The sequence below is a fragment of the Pleurodeles waltl genome, chromosome 9, assembly GCF_031143425.1.
Source record: "Pleurodeles waltl isolate 20211129_DDA chromosome 9, aPleWal1.hap1.20221129, whole genome shotgun sequence".
NCBI lineage: Eukaryota > Metazoa > Chordata > Amphibia > Caudata > Salamandridae > Pleurodeles > Pleurodeles waltl.
The window spans coordinates 885,108,172-885,131,473 of record NC_090448.1 but is presented as its reverse complement, the minus strand read 5'-3'; the positions used below and the strand labels follow the sequence as shown (position 1 = coordinate 885,131,473).

The 23,302-nt window shown below is 41.8% G+C and overlaps 1 protein-coding gene across 1 annotated transcript in view; it reads right to left on the bottom strand.

The window, feature by feature from the left end:
* RIN3 (Ras and Rab interactor 3) overlaps positions 1–23,302 on the bottom strand; it is a 394,191-nt gene that overhangs the window by 55,037 nt on the left and 315,852 nt on the right. Inside the window, exon 7 of the mRNA XM_069208209.1 lies at positions 15,272–15,580. Within this exon, the coding sequence (XP_069064310.1) occupies positions 15,272–15,580 (309 nt within the window). The remainder of the gene's footprint in view (positions 1–15,271; positions 15,581–23,302) is intronic.

Genomic DNA, 23,302 nt, shown 5'->3' with positions numbered 1-23,302 from the left:
TGTTGCTCGTCCCTTGATTGGCTTGCAGAAGAAAAAGTCTTCCAATATTACTGTTTCATAACAGTATCGGACATAAGCAATTAAATGTGCTGCCTTTGACAAGTCAGTTGCTTCATCCAACTGCAAAGCAAACCAACTCGATTTCAACCAAGCTATGAGCTGTCCGTGGATATCTTTTGACATGTGTGAGATGCAGCGGCAAACTGTTGTGTCTGAGATAGGTATTATTTTGAACTTCTCGGCTGCTTTTTCACCAAGCATTGTTGTAGCCACGTCAAGAATTGCTGGGAGAATCACTCTTTCTTCATCTGTAAATGGCCTTTTGTTATTGGCAATATGGAATGCCATTTGGTAAGATGCTTTGCTTTCAATGTATTTGCTGTGGTGCAGGCCACATTTTTCATGGTTGCCTTCTGTGAAGACATGTCTTGCAACTTCCTGGCAAAAAACTCTCTACTCTTTGCTACTATAGACCCATGCTGTGTTTCCAAATGATGCCTTAGTTTTGTTGGTTTCAAGCTGTCATTAGCTAAGGTCATACCACAAACCACACACTGTGGCCTAATTTCTCCACTAACAACAATGCAGGTGAAACCAAAGTCCAAATAGGAGGCATCATACTTCCTTAATTTCACAGTTTTTCTCTCTCCATCTGTTTCTGTTTTGGCCTTTCGCTTGGGAGCCCTACTCTCTTTTGGCAGCAGAAAACGATCCATGTCTGATGTGTGCTTTGCCTAAGACACAAAATGCCAAAGCTTCATGTTAATGAACAGCAAAAGTGCAATTTTACAGCTGCATGAAACAGAGTAGGTTTTTAAAATACAGTTTAAAAAAAAGAAATGTCTCTACAAAAATATCTTCTTCCATTTAAAATGAAATATGGATAAAAGAATAGTTCCATGGCGCATGGATAAACATTAATTCCAGCTGATTCAAGCTTTCGGTGGGTGCTCCCACAACTGCTGCAGTATGTTTATGCACATACCACCAGTGAGGCTCTGCAAGTTACTTTTTCAAAGTTTAGTGAGGTAGTACTTCAGCACTGCCCCTTCAGCCATCACTCAAAAAAAAATCCGTACCTTCTTATTGCAATGCCTTCCTTGGGCAGATTGGATTTCACTCATGATGATCCTGCTGTTCGAACAGCAGTCCTTTGTCTAGCAATCAAGTGGCTTTTTCCCTTGCAACAATGAGAGAAAGTTTTAGAAAAGTTACTTGCATGTTCCCGTGTGAGGCACCATTAGAGCTCCCACCAAGACCACAATGATATTGATGGGTAAAGGAGTGAATGACATGCCTACAAATTTGCTGCTGCCTGGTCCGAAAGACCAATACAATTATTCAGTGATATGTAAGTATTATGAAGTCCTGAATGCCGATAAGATAAGATTTCTCTTAAATAAAGTTATGACACTGACAGGTACTGTGATAAACTTGCACTTCCCAGAGTGTCAACTCAAGAGCGCTCATCTTGGGTCCATCATAAACACCACCCACAACCGCAACTCATAAGAGACCTAGAGGTGACTCAATTCACAGTATGTAACTAATACGTCACATGTGAAAAATTACAAAGAAACATCCTATAAAAATCAAGCATTCACCTTGAGGAATTGTGGCCTGCAAGGTAAAGAAAGGTCAATAAATTACAAGGCAGCATAGATACTCAATCACCAACCACATCAGAAATGCTTTGATGGGAAACCTTTAGTGAAAAGTGCCACAAGGCCAGTGCCTGTATCCACATGGCTAAAATGTAGTGACGTAGTGGGCAGTGGTGTGGGGTGGAGAGTCGTACGGTAGAGGGTTGTGGAGTGGAGTAGCATAGAGTGTCAACACAGAACCATGTATAGTGGAGTGGCATAATGGTACGTTAGAGAAATGCAGCAATATGTATCATGCATTTTACCGGTCGCAAACGGCCCGATTCTGCACGACTGATAAAATGAGTTTTGGTATGAATGAATTCCAATTTCCAATTTGGTAGCATAACACTGAATCACAATTTGGAATTGCGAAAACATATTACGTTGATATTAGGAAGGGGCATGTTCAGGACATCCCTTCCTAATACCGCAGTATGCAAGAGTGGTTTGACTGAAATGCGGTCGCAAAACAGTTGCATTTTACTACCTAGTTCAAGCGGGTTGTATCCCATTCACAAATGGGAAAGGAGCCTCCTTAAAATATTTTTTTAAACTTTACATCTTTCCTTTTTTAAACGCATCCCGTTTTACTTTAAGGAAAACGGGCTGCATTAAAAAAAAAAAAGAAGAAATAGCTTTATTTAAAACCAGTGACAGACATGGTGGTCTGATGACCCCAGCAGGCCACCATCCGTGTGATTTTTGCATTTACTAATCGGTGGCAAATTGCAACCTACCTCATTAATATTAATGAGTTAGGGCAATTTGCGACCCATTAGGAAATGCTAAATGAAACTCATGGAGTTTTATACATTAGAATAGCGATTACACAATTGTGATTCACAGAGAATCGTAATTAGGTAATCGCTATTTGGAATAGGGATACATCTGGCCCATGGAGTCAACAAGGTTTACAGCCTCAGTGGGCTTGTCTGTATGCACGAGGATTTACCATGGGGGAAAGAGATTAACCTTTTCATCAACTGATTGGAGCACCTTACATCACGACCATACATGTGTAAATCAGTATATAGAAAGTCTTGACAAAGGGAATTATAGGTGTAGGATTCACATGTCACCCATGCTGGTAGGCATTTTTTAACAATGCGTGGTGGAGGGGGGGCAGAAACTCAGGATTCAGAATGTAACACAGTGGTTAGGGTTGATTTTACTGTCAATAATGTATTTCTACCCCAACAAATCGTCTTTACCAAAATTAGAAAAACATAACTTTCTAACCTGTACCATGCGTTTGCATGCAGCTGTTTGATGGCAGTTCATAGCTCACTGTGCTAGATTATGAATGAATTGCACAGTAACAAAAGGAGCTCAGTGACAAGGGCAGTATACCACTGAGCTATGCACATAAAATACTGCTCTGTTATCTCCATATACACATTCTTTGAGTTCTCATGAGTCACAACTGGCACTAGACAAACCCTAATCTCTTTCCAGCAGGTACCTTAATCACAACATATTGGCACCTTTATTGTTGCCTGAAAGCAACTGGATTTTGTGGAACTCTGCAGTGCTTTCACAACTGCTGCACTGCTACAAAATCGCCCTCCACCACCCCTGTACAAAAGCACACCACCACCCTTACAGGGTAGCGCTTGATGCCCAGTATTGATGCCAGTCTCGTTCCGAAGTCAATGTTGATTCAGTTGATCTTTATAATGATGACTAATAGTCTGTTGTGATTTGTTTCTGTTTGTCCTAATTTATTTTGTTGGCTCTTTCCTGACCTTAAAGAAAAAGAATATGGAACACGCATTCTCTCAATTTAATGCCCGAGTGAGGTGTTTCTCCTGCATCATCAGATCAATTAAAAGTAAATAGCCTCGACTCCTTGTTTCACAGTGCAGTTTCGATTTCTCTTCAGCTGTTCCTTCCCTTTTTCCTGCGTCTTGAGTATTTCAGCCCCTGGGAGCCCAGTGATTGCTCTAAATTGGACAGGCTAACAAATAACTAACTCCTGTGTGTAACACCACGGGGACATACACATATTTAGTATATACCGGCATGCCCGTGTGCCACGAGCCAAAGTGGATAATTACTGCAAGACACTACAAAAGCTGTTCAGGCTTACCTGTAATGTCTGTCTTTCATCCTAGGAACGTCGTTGGCAGGGGCCAAGAGGCAAAGGGCAGGACACAGGAGGCGAAGGGCAGGACCCACAAGGCAAAAGGCAGCAAGCAGGATCCAAACAGCAGCAAACGGAGGTGAAAGGCAGCAGTGGAAAAGTGCCACTAACTCCAAAGTAGTGGACATTCTGGAGATTTTTGTTTGAAGCAAAAATCGGCGGCATTTCCGTCTCCTTCAGCTGCTGTCCTGTGATTTTTTAAATGTCATAGCTCTGGGTGCAGGCTCATGATTGCCTGCTATGCTCATATCTGCCAATCAGAGAGCTCCATTACAAATGGCTGAGGAAAGGAAAGGAAACAAACGTACTTTCAACGTCGGAAAGTACACAAGTGATGGTGAAGCATTCAGACGAAGTGCGCGCCCTCCCAGGAATGATGCCGCGCCCCACAGTTTGAAGACCTGTGTTTTAAATTAACCAGGCTGAAATTGTTCAATTATACTCTGCATTTTATTCAAGTTGTTACCAACTATATGTCAAGTATATCACCACCACCCTTATTTCTACAAAAAAAAGGAGAACCACCTTTAGAATGGGAATTATGGTTTCCCATGTTTTTATCTTATATTGAAATTTTTGAAAAAGATAAATGTTCACTTCAAAGGAAGCTCGCTTTACTAAAAAATACGTTAGATGGATATGGCCTGAAATGATTTAAAACATTACCATCCCTAGAAGATGCTGTTGACATGAATGTTTTAGACTAGGCAGTTACGGGAAAACGATAATACATTGATGGAAAGGTTCAAATTTTATTCAAGAGTGCAAAATAATAATGAAAATATTGAAGAATATGTATCTGCGTTTAGAGCTCTTGCTGCAATGTGTGAGTTTGAAACAATAAAGTTTTAAGAGATCAGGTCATGATGAAGACAAAAAGTAAAAAGGTGCAAGAAAGAGTCTGGGTGGGCACTGACATTTCACTGAGTGCCACCATTAGCATTGCAAAACGTATTGAGCAGTTAGGAAAATTCGTTCAGGAAATTAGAGGTGGTAACATGTTCCGTAAGGATGAACCTTCGAAACAGGAAATAAGTAATACAGTTAATGCCATCAAAGGTAGAGAGTACAAAAAAAAGAGAATATTTTCTATAAAAAAAAAATACAAAAAAAGTCTACCATGTGTTACAGATGTGGCAGTAATTTTCACCTTGGAAATTTTATAAATTGTCCTGCCTTAGACAAAAATTTTAACTGGTGTAAATGTAAGGGGCACTTTGGCAGAGTATGCAAAAGCAAACCCATGAATATTGTCAATTTCGTTGCAGAAGAGGGCAGTGAAGAGGAATTTAATCCTCATTCCATACTGTGTATTAAAGATTCTAAAGTTAAAACATTTCCAAATTGTTTAGTCAACATAAATGGACAGGATGTTAAGGTTATGGTAGACTCATGTGCATGGTATAGTATCATTTGCAAGGATTTATCGCAATTGAAGTGGAAACATGAGAAATTACTGAAGCCATAAAATTAACTTACTTGTTTATTTTTTGGGTCAGCATTAGGTTTAACATTTGGAAGATTCATTGGAAAATCTACGTAGCTACAAAAGGAGACCCAATTTTGGGTTGGCCTAATCAAAAAGAGCTGAACATGAGACTTGATCCTAATACAGAGCCATCAGTATATGCTGTCAATGATACAGGAAAGGATAAAACTATAGAAGTACTAACAAATGATTTTGCTGATCTCTTTTGTGGAAAATTAGGGAAATTCCTTGGTTCCAAACATAAAATAATTTTGTTGGGTAAGGCTGTACCAGTAAGGCACAAAGTTTGAAATGTCCCTATATCTTACAGAGCAAAGCTGAAAGAGATGTTGGATGATCTGTGTAAAAAAGGACTGATTAAACCTATTGAATCTTCTCCATGGGTGTCACCAGTCGTCATCGACTTGAAACAGTCAGGTGACCTGTGTGTCAACCTTCGTGGGGCTCAATAATTAAATTTGGATTGACAAACATCCTTTGCTGAAACCACAGGAATTAGTGTCCATGTTGGCTGGAGCTACCGTCTTTTCAACACAGGATCTGGCCAGTGAGTACCACCAAGTGGAATTACAGGAGGAATCTCATCTTTTGACTGCATTCATCACTCCTGAAGGGCTGTTTCAATTTTGTAGAATGCCTTTTGGTCTGGCAAGTGCAGCATCTCTGTTTCAAAGATTGATGAAGGAAACTTTAGAAGGTGTGCAGGATGTGATCGCGTTCCAAGATGACATTTTGGTCTTTGGGAAAAATGAGGAAGAACATTTATTACATTTAAGAACAGTTCTTAAAAGATTGTTGGATAAAGGTTTGACTCTACAAGAATCCAAGTGCAAATTGAAATGTGATGATGTATAGTATTTGGGGGATAGCATTTCTAAAGATGGCATCAAACCAAAGCAAAATCATATTAAAGCCATTGAAGATGCTCCTATTCCAGGAACCAAAGACCAGTTGACATAGTTTTTAGGTCTTACAGAATTGTAGTCAAGATTTATAGATGGGTTTGCCACTAAATTGGATCGTCTATGTAAATCATTAAGGAAAAATAATGAATATAAATGATATACTGAGCATGCTAATGCTTCTAGGAATCTTAAAAAAGGGTTGCTTAATGTTCCTTTTCTTAAATCTTGTTATAGGAAGAGAATATATATTAGTAGTGGATGCTAGCAATTATGGCCTAGGAAACACTCTTGTGCAAAGAACGAAGTCTGATGAATATGTGGTATCATATGCATCAAGGGTTATCAGGGAGTCAGAAAGATTCTATTCCATAATAGAGAAGGAGTTACTTGCTTGTACGTGGGTGGCTGATCACTTCAGGCAATATTTATGGGGTATGCATTTGGTGTTAAGAACAGATCACAAATCCTTTGTAAATATATTATCTCCAGGAGGGGGCAGGAATTTAACTGCTAGGTTGGCACGATTGACAGCTAAATTACAATCATATTGGTTTAAAATTGAGTACGTACCTGGGAGATTAAATGCTCATGCTGATTGTTTATCGAGGTTACCTCTGGACAGAAGTGTGGATGATGATAACTTGGATTACGATTGTGAAGTGGCATATACTATGGATGACATTAATTGTTGCGATTACAACAGCATGGGGATGAAAAGTATTTCAAAGGAGAATTGGGAAGATCAAATGAGTAAAGAATTAGAAATTTCTGCAGTATTTTAACACTTGACTAAAGGTTGGCCTGAGGAGAGGAAGCTGAGTGGGGATACAGAGACATTTTTTAAAGTAAGAGATGAGTTAATGTTTGATGGGTTCTGTTTGCTTAGAAGTGATGAGATTATTCCTCCAAAAAGCTTGAAATAACATTATTCATCCAGATCATGATGGTCGTGTATGCATGTCAGCTACCAAAAGGAGAATTTGTGAATTCTATTCGTGCCCCACCATGGATAGGCTGGTAGATAATTGGGTCAGAGAGTTTAAGCTATGCGCTAACAGTGACAAATCAGTGAAACCAATGCTCGGCTGATGTTACTCAGGACCCTAGAGGAAGTTGGGAATTGATATATTGGGTCCTTTTTGTACAATTCCACAAAAAAAGAAGCATTTGCAATAGTACTAATAGATAATTTCTCGAAGTGGCCAGAGGTGAAGATGACGGAAAGAACAACTTCAGAGATTATTAGTGAGTTCTTACATGACATTTTCTGTAAGGAAGGGCTACCTGAAGAATTCGTTACGGACAACGGACCCCAGTTTGTGAGTAAAATGTTTGAGGATTATTTGCTCAGGTGTGGAATTAAACATTAGAAAACTGCAAATTATTACCCCCAGGCTAATGGTCAGCCTGAGAGATTTAACTGTGTAGTTAGAGAACCTATACAATTAGCAAATAAAGTGGGATTACCATGGAGGAAGGCATTGTAGGCTACATTACTGTCTAATAGAACTATGCTGATTTCGAGCACTGGATATTTTCCATTTGAATTACTACGGGGTAGAAAACCAAGATCTAAGTTGGCTCCTTGGTGGCGGAGGAATAAGTATTTACATTTTGGTGTTAGCATAGATTATTGAGAAATTAGAGAATGTGTTAAGAGATACCAAGAGAAGATGAAAAGGAACCTAGGTAAAATTAAATCTGTAAAATTGGGCAGAAGTATAGAAGTAGGAGATTGGGTTTGAATAAAAAAACCTAATGTGTATTGGAAGGAATTTTCCAAGCGGTCTGACCCTGTTGGATTATTAAAAGTATATAGCAAGGTGGTAAAGGTACAAGGGGGAAAATTTGGAATTTGAGTAGAGTATCTTTACACAGAGGTAGGGTATCTGCAGAAGCAGGATATAGAATGAATGTTTATGAAAACAAGGAGAATGGTTTACAGGTAGATGACAATAGTTTCTTGGATTTTCTAAACAATGGTGATTCTGTGAATGGCGATTCTGTGGGAGCGAATGAGAGTGGGATAGACAAGGATGATTCTGTGAGAGCTAATACGATGGACACAAATCCCACACATTATTTAGTGACCCAGGGAAATTTTGAGACTAGTAATGATTCTAACCAACAGCTTTTGGAATCCAGAATTGAACAAGGTAACAGTGGTTTTGCAAAACCTGAATGTCTAGCTAATCCAAATGCTAGGCATATAATAAGGAAAAGTTTTAGGGTCAAGCATTGGCCAGTGAAATTGGCAGATTATGTTAAATACTAAATGTTGCCTTCTTAGTGGGTATTTATTATTACGTGTAAATTGCTAGTTATGTTTTGTATAAGGTTAAGTACACTTCTTAGGGTAATAGTTCTGTGTGTTTATTTGTATTTAATTTATTTATTGTTTTAAGCTGAAAGATGTGTTGTGTTTTATGGTGGGTAGGTATGACGTGGGGATAGAGTGTAGGGGTGCAAGGTGTATGACGAGGGGATGGAATCTCAGAGGACTGGGAGAGCGAGGTGTGGGTGGAGATGGTTGGAGACTGGAGAGATCGGCAGAGGGGTTGCTCTTGTGTACAATTGAATGTACCTTAATCAGTTTATCATCAGACGACTCTTTTCTTCAAGTGTCCCATCTCCTTTTTATTAGATGGAGCTGTGCAGCGGGCGAAGTTTCTTTTTAGTGGCTGAAAAGCAGTGTGCCACTGTTTTCCTAATCACATAGTGTGGTTATGAAACCGAAAACTTAGTTGTGCACTGCTTTGGAGCCATAAATTGGAGTTATCAAAACAGTTTGAATAAAAGCAAGCAAACATTTTGATTTTAATTACAAGTAGGTCATAACTCTCTTCTCAAGCCTGACGCCAGTCCTCTGGCTGGCCGGCTGGCCCTGGTGCTAGTGATTCACCAGCTCCCTGGCCTGGAAAGCCAAGGTAACATGCATCTCACAGCCTCTTGGGCTTAGAGTGCCATAGCAACGCTGCACCATGCAGCTGGTGACTATCTCCGCATTACCTTGGCTTTTATCTAAAAATGAAAAGGTAGAATGTGCATTCCTTTTGACTATTTGAAGAGATTATTTAAATGCAGTGTGTTGGAAAATGGGTTATTGGTAAGGGCAGGTAGGTACCTACACTTAGCAATAGGCCACTAACCTCCACTAAGGTCCAGTTAGGTCTCAGTAAATTAAACACAGCTCAACCCTTGGTAGCGCCGCAATGAACGTCAAGGCTTAACTTAGGAGACAGAGTGTAAAGCATTCAAATATCACAAAACAGTAATCAAATAAAACACAGGAAACAGGTTAAAAATCCAAAACCAATTTATAAAAATAGGTTATATTTGTATCTTTGAAATGACACAAAAATGAATAAAATCTGATTAGGAGAACCAGAGATATGAATTTTTAAAGAATTATTGTTTTTTTAGCGCCTAGAAACAAAAAGCGCCAATTGGGTCATCTGGTTGCACCTCGACCGGGGCAAAGTCAAAGTTTAAGGCCAACCGCGATGGCGCCCTGCTCAGCTACAGGCCGCGGGAGGCCTCGGTTAAAAGTTTACTTTCACACTTAGGGGGTTATTCTAACTTTGGAGGAGTGTTAATCCGTCCCAAAAGTGACGGTAAAGTGACGGATATACCACCAGCCGTATTATGAGTTCCATAGGATATAATGGACTCGTAATACGGCTGGTGGTAAATCCGTCACTTTTCCGTCACTTTTGGGACAGATTAACACCTCCTCCAAAGTTAGAATAACCCCCTTAGTCTCTTTTTCGAAGATTTTCTTCAGCGAGACGTACCTGCCAGTCCAATCCGACCTCCTGGAGCCCTTCTCCGGATACGCGTCGCGGGAATCCTCGTGGAGATTTGTACCTTCGGACGTAGTCGTTTTTTCGTGGTGAAAATCCTTCGACCGGGGTAAACCTGGATCTTGATCCGACGTCCCAGGAGCCCTCCTCGGATATGCTGGCTGGGAGGTCCCGGTCAACTTTTTACCTTCGGACTTAGTCTCTTTTTCAGAGATTTTCTTTACAGGGACGAACCAGCAAATCAGGCCGGGCCGCGGTTAAGGCAAGCCGGCTAGATTTGCTGCGGCGGGTCGGTCCCTCTATGGAGCTTTTTTTCAAAAGTTCTCCAAACTTCTGGGGCTTCTCCCAGATGTCCTTTTAAGGTTCTTTTGAGGTCCACAGCTCACCCCAAGGGCCCAGAAGTTCTGAGATGGTCCTTGGGGGGTGCGGACTACAACTCCCAGAATGCACGAGCCGCAAACTCCTTTTTGGCCACTGGGCAGTGGCCAGCTGGTTGATTTCTTCAGGAGTTGGTGCAGGGGACACTGGTTAGCAATTTTTCACCTGCAGCAAACAGGGAGTCCCTCCTTGAACCAGTTGAAGCCAGGCAAAGTCCTTCTTGTGGTGAAGCCCAAGTGTGCAGCTGGTGCAATCCTTCTGAGTGCAGGTTCCAGGTGCAGGCCAGGGGTCCAGCAGGGCAGTCCTTCTTCTCCTTTGGTTCTTCCTTGTTGGAATCTGATGGGGATCTGAGGTGTGGGTGCAGGTCTGCCAGTTGTATCCTTGCTCCTGGGTGAAAAGCAGGGGGGTCCTGGTTCTCCAATCAGGTGCAGGGTCCTTCCCCCTGTGATGACCACTTCCTGGGAAGTGTGGCAAAAATCAATCCCAGGAGGCAACATTCTCCAAAAATCCATCATGGCTGAATCTGATTTTTGGAGGTTACATCTGGCTGATCCCACCCACTGGTGTGGCTAAAAATCATACACACACCCCTCTCCTGCCCTCTCCTAATCTAATCAAGGGGGCACCTAGTTGTCTGGGGTTGCAGGATGTGGGGGTGTTGCTGGTTGCTCCAAATGTCCTTCTCTGCCTTTGAACACCAGTTTGGCAGCCCTCCCCCTTCCTGCCTTACCATCTGCTGAGGGGAGATTCCCTCCCACAGGCACATTCTTTTGTGTGAAGCCAGGCCACTTCACACCTCATTAGGCTGCTAGAGGCTGGCCAAACAGAGCACAGCAGTAAAAACAATGCAGGGCTGAAATTGGCAATTTTTCAGATAAAGTTAAAAACTCTTTACCTGAACAAGTTATATTAAATCCCACAACTGGAAGTTGTGGGATTTATTATAACAATTAATTTGATACCAAACTCTTGGTATCCATCATTTAAGGGGACTTTAAAAATTAAAATAAAGTCTCCCCATTCTAGCCTATGAAGGCCATTTACTACAACGAGGGAAAAATGAATTTGGCTGTTTTTACCTCACCAGGGCTTATAAAACGATTTTTATAAGGTCCCTGCCTATAGTTACATGGCACCCAGCCCTAGGGGCACATAGGGCACACCTTAGGGGTGACTTATATGTAACAATAAGGTAGTTTAAGACTTTGGAACTACTTTTAATTCCAAAGTCGAATTTGCATATAACTTTTATTTAAAAGTAGCCAGAAAGGCAGGCCTGCCTTTAAAATGACACTGGGCACCTCAGCAGTGCACCTATGGGTGCACTACCTATGCTGTGGTCCCTAAACCTACATGCCCTACCATATACTAGGGACTTATAGGTAGGTTAACTTAGCCAATTATAATTAGCCTAATTTGCATATCCATTTTACACAGAGCACTGGCCCTGGGACTGGTAAGCAGTACCCAGGGCACAGCCAAGAGTCAGTAACCACAAGTACATGTCCAAAAAGTGTGGGGGTGACCAGGGCAAAAAGGAGGACTTTCCTACACAGTGGCAGCGTGCTTGGTGTGTGCGATTCTCAGGCGATACTGACTCGCCACGAAACGAACAGTGCAGCAGCACCAACATGTAGTGCTGTTCACATTTTCAGAAGACTTGGAGTCCTGAGGCATGGGCTCTGTATTGTCAAAAGGAAGAAACTTGGGTACAGCTAATGGTGAACAGTACCAGTGCAAGCACAATCTGAATTTGATTTGCATGTACTGCAGTGCTTAATTTGTAAATAAAAAGGTGCCGTGCCCAAAGCCCTCCTCTTAAACACGCAGCTGCTGCAATTAAATGTGCGAACACGGAATACTGAGGCAGCGTAAACCCGAAGCCATCTCGGTCCTCTTCTATCCATTTAAAGCCACTCCCTGCCCCTTCAGCTCACACCTGCAGCTTTCTGCTTTCTCTCATTGTGACGCTCTTTCGTTTTTCTCTTCCTCCGTCTTTCCCAAACGTGTCTCTTGCTTGCAGCAAATGCTTGAGGCAGGAGACTAAGCGCCGGCCCTCAAAAATAAGGCTTGGTGCTCAGTACCGGAAACAACAAGCACAAATTAAGCAATGATGTACTGTATCTGCAAGTGAAGTACTACAATTGGGTTCTTATCGGAGGACAAGTGTGTTCTAATGACAAACCACTTCGATCTAGTTGAAATTATTCCCCCAATTCTCACAATCATAACAGTACACCCAAAAGAGACAGATATATGTACAGGAAAGCAACACTTTCAGTTTAAAGAAGAGAAGGCAACAGGACCACCAGGCTGTTACTCCTGTAGACAGTTTAGGTGGCACAGAGCAATCACACATCTTCACATGTCAGATTTTAGGAAACTTTTCAAAGAAGCTGAATCAGTGCCTGGTTGAAAGTAAACAAGGAGTATAACTCATCAACTTAAAATAATTCACACATGCTTTTTTTGTTTTTTACCATGCACTTAATGCATGTTTTTCTGATTGTATGTCAATGTTCCTAATTTTATCTGAAAATGAAACAAAGGCGCAGGGTGATGAACTGATTTTCTGGGGATCATTCACATTGTTAAGCAGAGAAGATGAGATTAGAATTGTTAATGCCTTAAAGTTTCAGACCTCGGTCTCCCACTTGTCCACTGTCTTGGGAGGACTTTCGATGCCAATGTACACCATTTTCACATGTTGTCCAGGAGCAGAAAAGCTGATGAAATAATCAGGCAGCTATTTCAACTTTTAGGTTTCAGTTTGTGCTATGCTGTAAATTTGCTCCTTTTTGCTCTATCCCCTTCAAGGAACAAGCGATTACGCTCCACCAATTTTAAATTTCACCAGCATCTGACATTTGACCTCTGACTTTGAAGTGCGGCAAATGTATCAAGATAAGTACAGATTTTAAAAGCATCTTTATTTATTGGACTTTGGAGACCCACAAGAAATCGGATGGCAAACCAAAGTTCAGGAAACACTAGCCTAGGTGATTTCCAGTCCTGTTATAACACCATGCCCCGGGTAACTATATGTGGAGAGGGTTGATGGCATTTCTGATTTCCACAACATGGCACTCCTGCACCAGCTAAATGTGTTTATACCTGATGGACTCCATGATGTTTCCAGCTTGCAGACATGGTTATAGCATGTGACTCATGGGGGAAAAGGACAGACAACAATCAACCTTAGGATCCTGGGAAATTAAAGTAGAATTTCATAAACTGAAAAGGAATCGGAAATGTATATTACCTCAAATAGTGTATGGGTTCTCATGACGTGCTGCATTGTAACCTGGCCTGTACTGGAGACTAATAAAGAATCACTGATATACTATTATGCAGTGCAGAATGTACAATAGGCTATATTATGTTTTGATCCTATTACACAAAAAAACCTCTCATGATTGAAGGGGTCAAATTGGGAAGTTAACAATTTCCCACATATTCCAAAACATATATAACATGTGAGATGCAGAAACTATTAAATTATAAAAGATGCACATGCTGTGCCATTTAATATTCAAATGGTTCAAACAAGCACTTGTCCTTACATGTGGTCACTTAATATGCTGTCCTTTCATTCAAGAGGCGAGATAAAGGTTAATTGTTAGTTTGATCTGGAGTGTAACAATACAAATTATCAGTGGGAAATACACTAGAAGAAATATTTAGCTTAGTAGGGCAACATAGCATCATTAAAACATCTTGATATCCCTTAAGAAAAGCCTTTTTTACTGGCAAGTCTGGGGTGATTTTATGCGATCATTATAAACAAACACAGTCTCGCCACAGGACAAATCACTGCAAAATCCAAATACCAACCCCCTAATCTGGAGTGTTAAGACAGCATTGCTACTGGAGTTTAATGAGTTGAGGAGCAAACTGGACCAGACTCTCCTACCAACAGCCAATTCTAAAATTTGAGAACACAAGTCGGCTTAGCCTAGCCATAGGTGATCGAGACAGAAAGCCATGCTCTATTTTTAGGATATCCATGTAAAATAAATGTTCATATTGTGAATTTTATTTTAAGTTGTACCAAGTACACATTCCTCCATTGTTCCAGTACTAGTTGACTAAAGTGGTACAGTCCTGGTCTAAATATGATCCTCAATGAAGTTACAATGCCTTTGATTTCCCTCTATGATTCCATGATATGGTGAATGTGGGTGATATATCATTTGATATATATATATATATGAATAAATGTATTATATGTGTCAAATTATGTGCCATATTATAATTATAACAAATCTTAATTACACCAAGATTTCCCACAATATTTTAAATTCCTGCACATAAGAACACTAAACTACAGTATGTTACCTCATTCAAAGTTAATTTAAATAAAAAATGGTTCAGCCTAAAACAATCAGATTTTGCAATGTAGAGAGATACAAATTGTTACCAGTGGAGCATTCCTGTGGTGGGGTAAAAAATGGTAAAGGACAGGCCAGTTCGGTCCACAAGGCACAAAGCTACGATCTTCAGATCACCAGTGGGTGCTAAGCTACACCTCATTCTCCTTGGGGATGCCAAAGAAACTGACAATCAGAATACGAACAATTCAAAGCAATGTATTGAGGGCTGTCACTTAGAGGGTGGATACAGCTCTACTAAGTACATTGTCTTGTCTATTCCACTTTCAATAGACAATATTTGAGGAACAAAGCCCCTCATCAACAAAGTTTTTTTTTTTTCTTTTTAGCTCAGACGGTTGATAATATAACAATCTTCCTCTGCTGTGTTCACTTGGCATCTTAGATTTACTGAACATCTTCAATAACCTTACATGTCACAAAAATTGTTATGAAGCATCAATAAGACATTGTATGCATTCTAACATAAAATATACAAATGCAGATTTCAGTGGATTTAGTAGAAAAGAGCAATACCTGTATTCCCCACAGACATTGAATCATAGATTAGTTTGCAGGACTTTAGCAGGATGGTGATTTTCTTTTCTGGCGAGTATGCCTTGTGCATGGTAGCAAATTTGTTGAGGATCTTGTCCATTACAACCACTTCGGGAACGCTGGTGGTCACTCCAAGCTCTGTGGTAGTCGTGCCCTGTATGACCATCTGATTCTCTGTCAGCAGCCGCAATGCACCGTCATTGGTGTGGATGGTGCACAGGTGAGACTCAATGGCTTCTTTCAGGGGTTTCAGGACACATTTGGAAAGTGCAGCCTCAGCAATGATCTCTAAAGCCAGGAAACAAACAATGTAGTCAATGCCAATGACCATGGTTGTTGATGCACCAGAACACACAATTCCATTGTTATGGTTGTTATAGAAAGGGTGGCACTTCACAGAGGCAATAGTAGGCATCTGCCTTAAAGTGCAATTAAATGAGGCCACAACAAGGCCCTCTAGAGAGCGTATTGCAACAAATAGAACCAGAAATGTCCTTGATGCTCGGCTGAGACAATTCTTGCACCATGGCTCGTCCCTGGGCATTTGGTACACCTTGGGCGTCTTTAAAAGGTTACTTTTCAAAGTTCAGACATTGATATAATAAATTTGATACCAGATTAGGTCTGTGTGTGTCATAAATCTTCCCATTTCCAGTCTGCTCAGGACACACAAACAAGCATGATTTCCAGCTTTACCCATACTTTCAATTCTTCCTCTGTTTTTGTTTCAATGAATTTCCTCTTTCTGCATCTGTCACATGTAAGACAACAAACTGGTCAGCCTATTTGATTAAATGGGACAAAGAAATATACGTGTTCGGGCAACAGACTGTTTAAAGCTCAATAAATAAAGCTTGAAATACACAGACCTTGTCCCGCATTAAAGAAATTGACCGGGGACGCAACGTACATGTGTTCCCCTAGGGCACTTTGGTATGCAGAAGGGGTTGAAAACACTTGTGTGGCCCATTCCGTAATTCAGATAGCTCTGGCGCACACGTAGCCCCAGCGCTATCTCAAGAGGGGGGTTTCCTCATTTGCATGAGGGTATGGCAAATTAGGGAATATCTTTACCCCTGTGCTCGCACCATATTATAGACGGGGGGGCAAAGGCAAAGAAGCTGTCATGAAAAGAGGCCACAACAGGTCATCCAGAGAACATATTCCAACAAATAGAACCAGAAATAGTCTTGATGCTTGGCTGAGACATTTCTTGCACCAGAGCTGGTCCCTGGGCATTTGGTACACCATGGGTGTCTAACAAAGGGGCACTTCTCAATGTTCAGTTATTGATATAATGAATTTGATACCGGATTACGACTGTGAGTGTCATAAATCTTCCCATTTCCTGTCTGCTCAGGACAAACAAGCAAGCATGATTACCAACTTTACCCATACTTACAATTCTTGCTCTGTTTTTGTTTCAGACCTTTTTCGATTAATTTCCTCTTTCTGGATCTGTCACATGCAAGACAAGGAACTGGTCAACCGATTTGATGAAATGGGACTAAGAAATATAAGTGTATGAGCAACAAACTGTGTAAAGCTCAATAAATGAAGCTTGAAAGTACACAGACCAGGGTTGCAATGTGCATATGTGCCCTAAGGCACTTTGGTATTACACAAGGCGCTGCAGACACTTGTGCGCCCATTTCTGTAATACAGATAGTGCTGGCGCACAAGGAGCTCCAATGCTATCTCAAAAGGAGGGGAGGGGGTTTCCTCATTTGCATGGAGGTGTGGCAAATTAGGGAATATCTGTACCCTGCGCCCGCACCATAATATGGACGTGGGCGCAAAGGCAAAGAAGCGGTCATGAGGCACAATGAGTGTGCACCCTGATGGATGCCTCTGGAGGGGGTAAGGGAGTCCCATGGATACCCCAAACATCCCCTTGCAGGTGGATGCAGTCACTCATTGCACTTGCCTGCATAGGGAACTCTAGTCCCTCTTTAAATTGCAGGAGAGTTGCTGCCTGCACAGAGAAACAGGGAGCAGCTCTGAAGCATTCAGTGGCGGCCTGTCCTTTAGGCCGCAGGGGCTACGCCCCCCCACCTTTTGCCCCCATGAAGAGTGTCTGTCAGGCTGAACAAAGGTCAGCCTGACAGACACTCTTCATTTTCAGGTCAGGCAGCCAGGAGCAGACATGCGCAATTTGTGCAGACTCCTGGCTGCCTGAGCTGAACTTTGCTGGGCTGAGGAGATCACAGCACCTATGGGCATGACCTCCTCGGCCCAGAAAAGGTGCCTCGAGGCCCTCCCCTGGGTGATGAGGAAAGCGTCACCAATTGACACTCTCCCTGGGCGCTCCAGTTTAAGCCCTGAAGTGCCCAGGGCGAGTGTCAATCAGTGACACTTCGTCACAGAGTGGGGTGGGGTCAGCAGTCTCACTGACCCCCATCCCACTCTGTGACGAGGCTGGGACTGCTGCCTTCCCTCATTGGAAGGCAGCAGTCCCAACCCTCCTGGGACCTGGAGGCTGAAGGTAAGTGTGTGTGTGTGTATGTGTGTGATGTTTCAAATTGAATGTTTGGTGCGTGCGTGCATGTTTGAATAGTATGAATGTTGTTAATGGATGTGCGTGCATGCGTGTGTGAAAGAATGAGTGTGTGTGATGTTTTAAAATGAATGTTTGGTGCGTGCGTGCATGTTTGAATGGTATGAGTGTTGTTAATGGATGTGCGTGCGTGCGTGCCTGTGTGTGAAAGAATGTGTGTGTGTGTGTGTGCGTCCCGCCCGCCCCCTCCCTCCTAAAGCTGCCGGGCGCCACTGGAAGCATTCACTCCGTATTTCACTTGAATATGCTGTCACCAGGGCAGCACAAGGTTGCGGCTGCCCTGGAGGCAGTGCATTCATTGTAATAGGGCTCACTTTCCCCTGTTTGCACACGTCACACCTATTTAAAGGTGTGTCATGGAGAAAGCAGAATAAAGTGCATCCTCTCTGGATTTGCTTCAAAATGAGCATGTTGCAGAACATACTAACCATTGACACATGTATGCGGACTTGATCAAGTTTGTCTATTTGGGAAACTTTCTACTGAACCCTATGCATTTCCCTCTGATAAACACAACATTCAGACATTATAAAAATTATTTTTTCTTTTTATACTGCTCAGACTCCAAGCATCATCTCAGCTCACTGTATTTCTGTAGCAAGCATTAACCTTCCCTTTGCTCCAAAGATTAGGCCTTACATCATGTCATACTCTATTGTAACTGTGCCATCATGTTTGATGGCTTTTTTATTCTGACTGCTGAACAAAAGGATTACATTCTTGTCACTACTGTGATCAAGAACCGAGAAAAACACTGTGTAGCACTAGTTTACAAACTATGAGAGAACATGACACCAAGCTCTACAGATGATGACCCATATCATCCTTTGTAGACATTTATGTATTTACGTTTTGAGCTAATTCACACGTCACTGCACTATGATTTCTTTTGTCCACAAATTCAGTGGACTCTCTCACTGATGCAACACAATCTGCCTATTTAGAATTCACCCCAATGCCACCACTAGCACCTGAATAATACAATGTCCTTGAGGCCCCTATTACAACTGCTAAGGCAACTGCGATAACATCCCTCAACGTGCCAAGCCCAGATGTTTTGGCTGAGGCTTTTATAAGATCACCTCTGATATTTTGCCAGAAAAAAGTAACATACCTCTTTAACGTGTGTTGTAATGTGACTCCCACAATGGGGAAGGCCCATCCTCTCTGGTCCTAAAATCTGGTAAGGATCCTAAAATATGTATCTCTTAAAGACCTATCACCTTTCTAAACCTCCATGTCAAAGTATTTACTGAAACACCCACAGCTCATCAAGATACCGTCCTCACAGACTTGAATCACCTAGAGAAATCTTTATTTATTAAAGGCTCCAGGTACAGATTAATATTTTATGCATAATCAACCCAGCTGTAAGATCAAAAAGGGATCAGTCTGCACAGTGTAAGTGTCAGATTCTGGAAATACCTTTGACTGAGGGGACTAGCGGTTCCTCATGAAAACAATGCAAATGCTTTTATTGAGCCAAGTTTCATTACAATGGTGTTGGTGAGATATTGTGCTCTTACATGCAGAATTTCCCAAAACGTCAGGCTATCATGCTTTTCTCTACTGGTGATCTGTATGGTTGTCCTTTTTTCTCATTGTTTTTCGCCTAACAATAGCAGATGTGCTTTGCTAAGGTCTCTATTAACTTCTTGAAACCTGAAATCAGAACTGTAATGTAGGGTAAAAAAACTTATCATTCCACCATGGTCAACTCCAACACTGGTTGATGAACCCTGCAGCGAGATCTACCGAGACTGCTACCCCTTTGAGGGATTTTTCTCCATTCTTAGTGAATCCAAAGACATTATGTCAAACATATATAATAAATTATATTGGAAGCTACTCTGATACCTCACTGGTCCTGCAAGGTGAGATGGAAATGGGTATCAAATGCAAAAAGACGAGATGATGGATGGAATGCTGAAGAATGTCAAATATTCACCCCCCAGTATTAGATCTGGGCCGAAATGTCTTGCTTTTTTGCTTGCCACGCCATTCCAGTATGGGCCCAGCTATATGCAATCACTCTTGATCCTGCTCCCTATGGAAACAGTTCAGCCCAAACTGCCAGGCCAGCTCTTCCCTGGACCAGAAACAAGCATGCTGGGACTGGTTTTGGGGTATCACCCTACATCAGCGAGGTGAGCTTGAATATGGGTGAATAGTGAGCAAGGGACCCACGTCTGAGCATACACTGCCCGCTTAGGACAACAAATGAAAAAAGGAACAGATGATGGACAGAATGCTGAACAACGTCAAACATTCACCCCCATCGATTTTCATATGGCTGGGTCCAAACTTTAGTGGCATAGTCAGCAAAAAATTTGCGAATTTAGGTCCACATCTGTGACTGGGGGTGAATGTTTGACATTGTTCAGCATTCCACCCATCATCTGTTCTTTTTACATTGGAACTGAGTAATGGGCAGTGAAGTCAGATGGAGCAGGAAGACTTCTCTGGTGTGATATGGAAAAAGGATGCGTTAGAAACTGGGTTACTGGCTGACTATGGTGTGAGCCTTGATCAGGCAGCAACCACAATCCTTGTCAGGGTAAGGCACAAGCAAATCCAAAATTAGCCTGTGCTCCACCACCTGTTAGCTTGGCACAGACCACTCAGGCTTAACTTGGAGACAATATGTGAAGTATTTGTGCAACACTTCCAACAGTAAAGCAGTGAAAACACCACACATAAAGTATCCCACATCAAGTTAGAAAAACAGGGCAAAATGTAATAAATAAAACAAGACCAAAATGACAAAAATCCAATCAGTAGAACCCAAAGTGATGAATTTTTAAAGAATAAACTAAATTAACGCTTAAAAGCATAAACCCCGAATTGCAGCTATCTGTTGCGTTGGAGTGGGTCAAACTCAAAATTTCAGACCAACAGCAATGAGGAACATGTTAGCCACAGTTCCAGATCAGTCCCTCTGAAGGATTACCTTTTCAAGTTTTGTGCTAAGAGCCGGGTTCACGTTGGAAAGGGTCAATGGAGAGCAAGGAAAGGATCACAGATGGTTTTCGGCATGGTGCGAAGAGCGAGCCAGGTGCCATGAATGGGCAAGCTGGTGTCTTGTGTTAGCGGTCCCTGATAAGCAGTCAATGCTGCCATGTGAATAGATGAGCTGGGTGCAGCTTGCACTGATTTTCGGTGCAAGCAGCGGTCTTTGTGCGAATGGGTCCATTCAAGGTTGCAAAGAGCCCCTAAGCTTGATTTAAGAGGCCATGGGCCACAGCAAGGGTCCAGGACTGACAGGTGCCACTATGGAGTCAGGAACCTGCTTTAGCTGAGTCTAGGAGCTAGTTAGGGAGCTTTTTATGTCCCTGTGGCTTATCAGGAGGCCAGCAGACTAGCCCTTGGAGTCACTCTGGGGTCCTGGGTTCAAGATGAAGTTGCAGGTCCAGCTCTTCCAGAGGCAAGAGGGCAGCAGGTCAGCACAGCAGTGCAGCAGTTCCTTGGGAGCATCAATCCAGCAGAGTGGCAGCCTTTATACAGGTGCAGCAGTCCTTCTTCTTGGCAGAGTATCCAAAGATCCAGAAGTGTACTGAAGAGTTTGTGTGTGAAGTCCTTCTTTTATACACAGTTGTGCCTTTGAAGTGTGTAAAGGTTTCTAGAGGCATGCCTTTGAGGTGCACAGATGCCTTGCCTTACCTTACCTGCCCTAGCTTCAGACTAACTACAGTGGGTATGCAGCCCTTTGTGTGGAGGCAAGACACACCCTATTCAAGTGTAAGTGAGGCTGGGTCCAGCTCCTCCCACCCATCCTGTCAGTGATGGCCCATCAGTTACACCTAAGCTCCCCACTGTGTGTGACTTTCTAGGAGGAATACACACAGACCAATTGTCACCTACATCCAGTCATGTGACCCAGAGACAGGCTGCAGGCCCTAAACGGCTAGGGCAAGAAAATGCCACATTTCCAAAAGGGACATTTTCAGAATTGAAATTTAAAATCCACTTTCACCATAAGTTAGGATTTTACATTGTGATTCCAGAGATACCAAACATGATGCTTATCTCTTCCCATTTGGAAATTACACTTATAAAATGTAATAAGACAACTCCTATTGTATCCTATTGGAAAGAGAGGCTTGCTGTAGTGAAAAACAAATGTAAGAGTTTTTCCACTAGCAGCACATGTGTAACCTAACAGTACATGTCCTGGCTTTTAAATACATTGCACCCTGCCCTCTGGGTTGCCTGGGGCCTACCTTATGGGTGAGTTATATTTAATCAAAAGGATGGTTTTGGTGTAGCAAATAGTCAAATTGTCAGGTTGACATGACAGTTGTAAACTACACACACACACAGACTCTTCAATGGCAGGCCTGAGACAAGTTTAAGTGCTACATAATTGGGTGGCACAATTAGGGCTGCAGGCCTAACAGTAACACTAAATTCACAGCCTCTGGGCACACGTAGTGCTACTTTACTAGTGACACACAAGTACATTAAATATGCCAATCAAGTATAAGCCAATGTTATGTTTTTACAGAAAAAGCAGAAGCACTTTACCACTGGTTAGCGATGGTAAAGTGTGGGGGGTCCCAAGGACAGCAAAAACAAAGTCAGGAAAAACAAGGTCTCAAGGAAAAAGTTAGGGGGAACCATGCCAAGGATGGCAGGTCTAACACAATGTAATAGCATCTTACGGAAAGCTCTGGCAATGATTTGCCTTCCCTCTTGGCAGCACCCTTGAAGAGTGGAAACATTGTATATGCTACACTGGCTTGCACTCTTGTTATTCGGGGGACATTGGAAAGAGGGCAGGGTGAGGATCCAGAATGCTTTCAGGAATTTATTTTAATTGACTGCTTAAGTGAAAGTTTATGCCGATCTTGTAGTGGGTGTAGGGTGATAATTCATGTTTCTTTGCATAGTTTCCCTCTGGTACTAACTCTATGAGTCAATAAACATGTCCTGATTTGATTATCGGTGTCTGACAAAATTCACAGCAAGACATAATTCCTTTCAAGCTACTGTGCCTATCATGGAAGATGCAGTTTCTTCAGAACCACTTTAGTTATTGAGCAAGATGCACCCCCATTTGTGCTACATAACCTCCAATAAATTAATCAGTCTACAGCACGGGTTTATAACTTGGGGTATAAGACTTTTTAAAAATGTAAACAATATTAGCAGATGAATAAAATATATATAGAGAAAAAAGAAAAGTGTAAAATTTTGCATTTTGAAATGCTTTGTAAATGTATAAAATATGGAACTGGAACTAAAATTAATTTGGGATCTCTAGCTTTGTTCTTGGGAGCAGCTGAAGTATAGAAACAGAATCTAGTATGAATGATTGGTGGCCCAAACTGAAACACTGGTATGCGCCAACATAAAAGAGACAGCATGCATTCGGAGCAAACAAATACAAAGTCGTATGCTACAGTCTAGAGTATCACTTTGTCTTTTAGAAATAAAACCACATTTTTAAATGT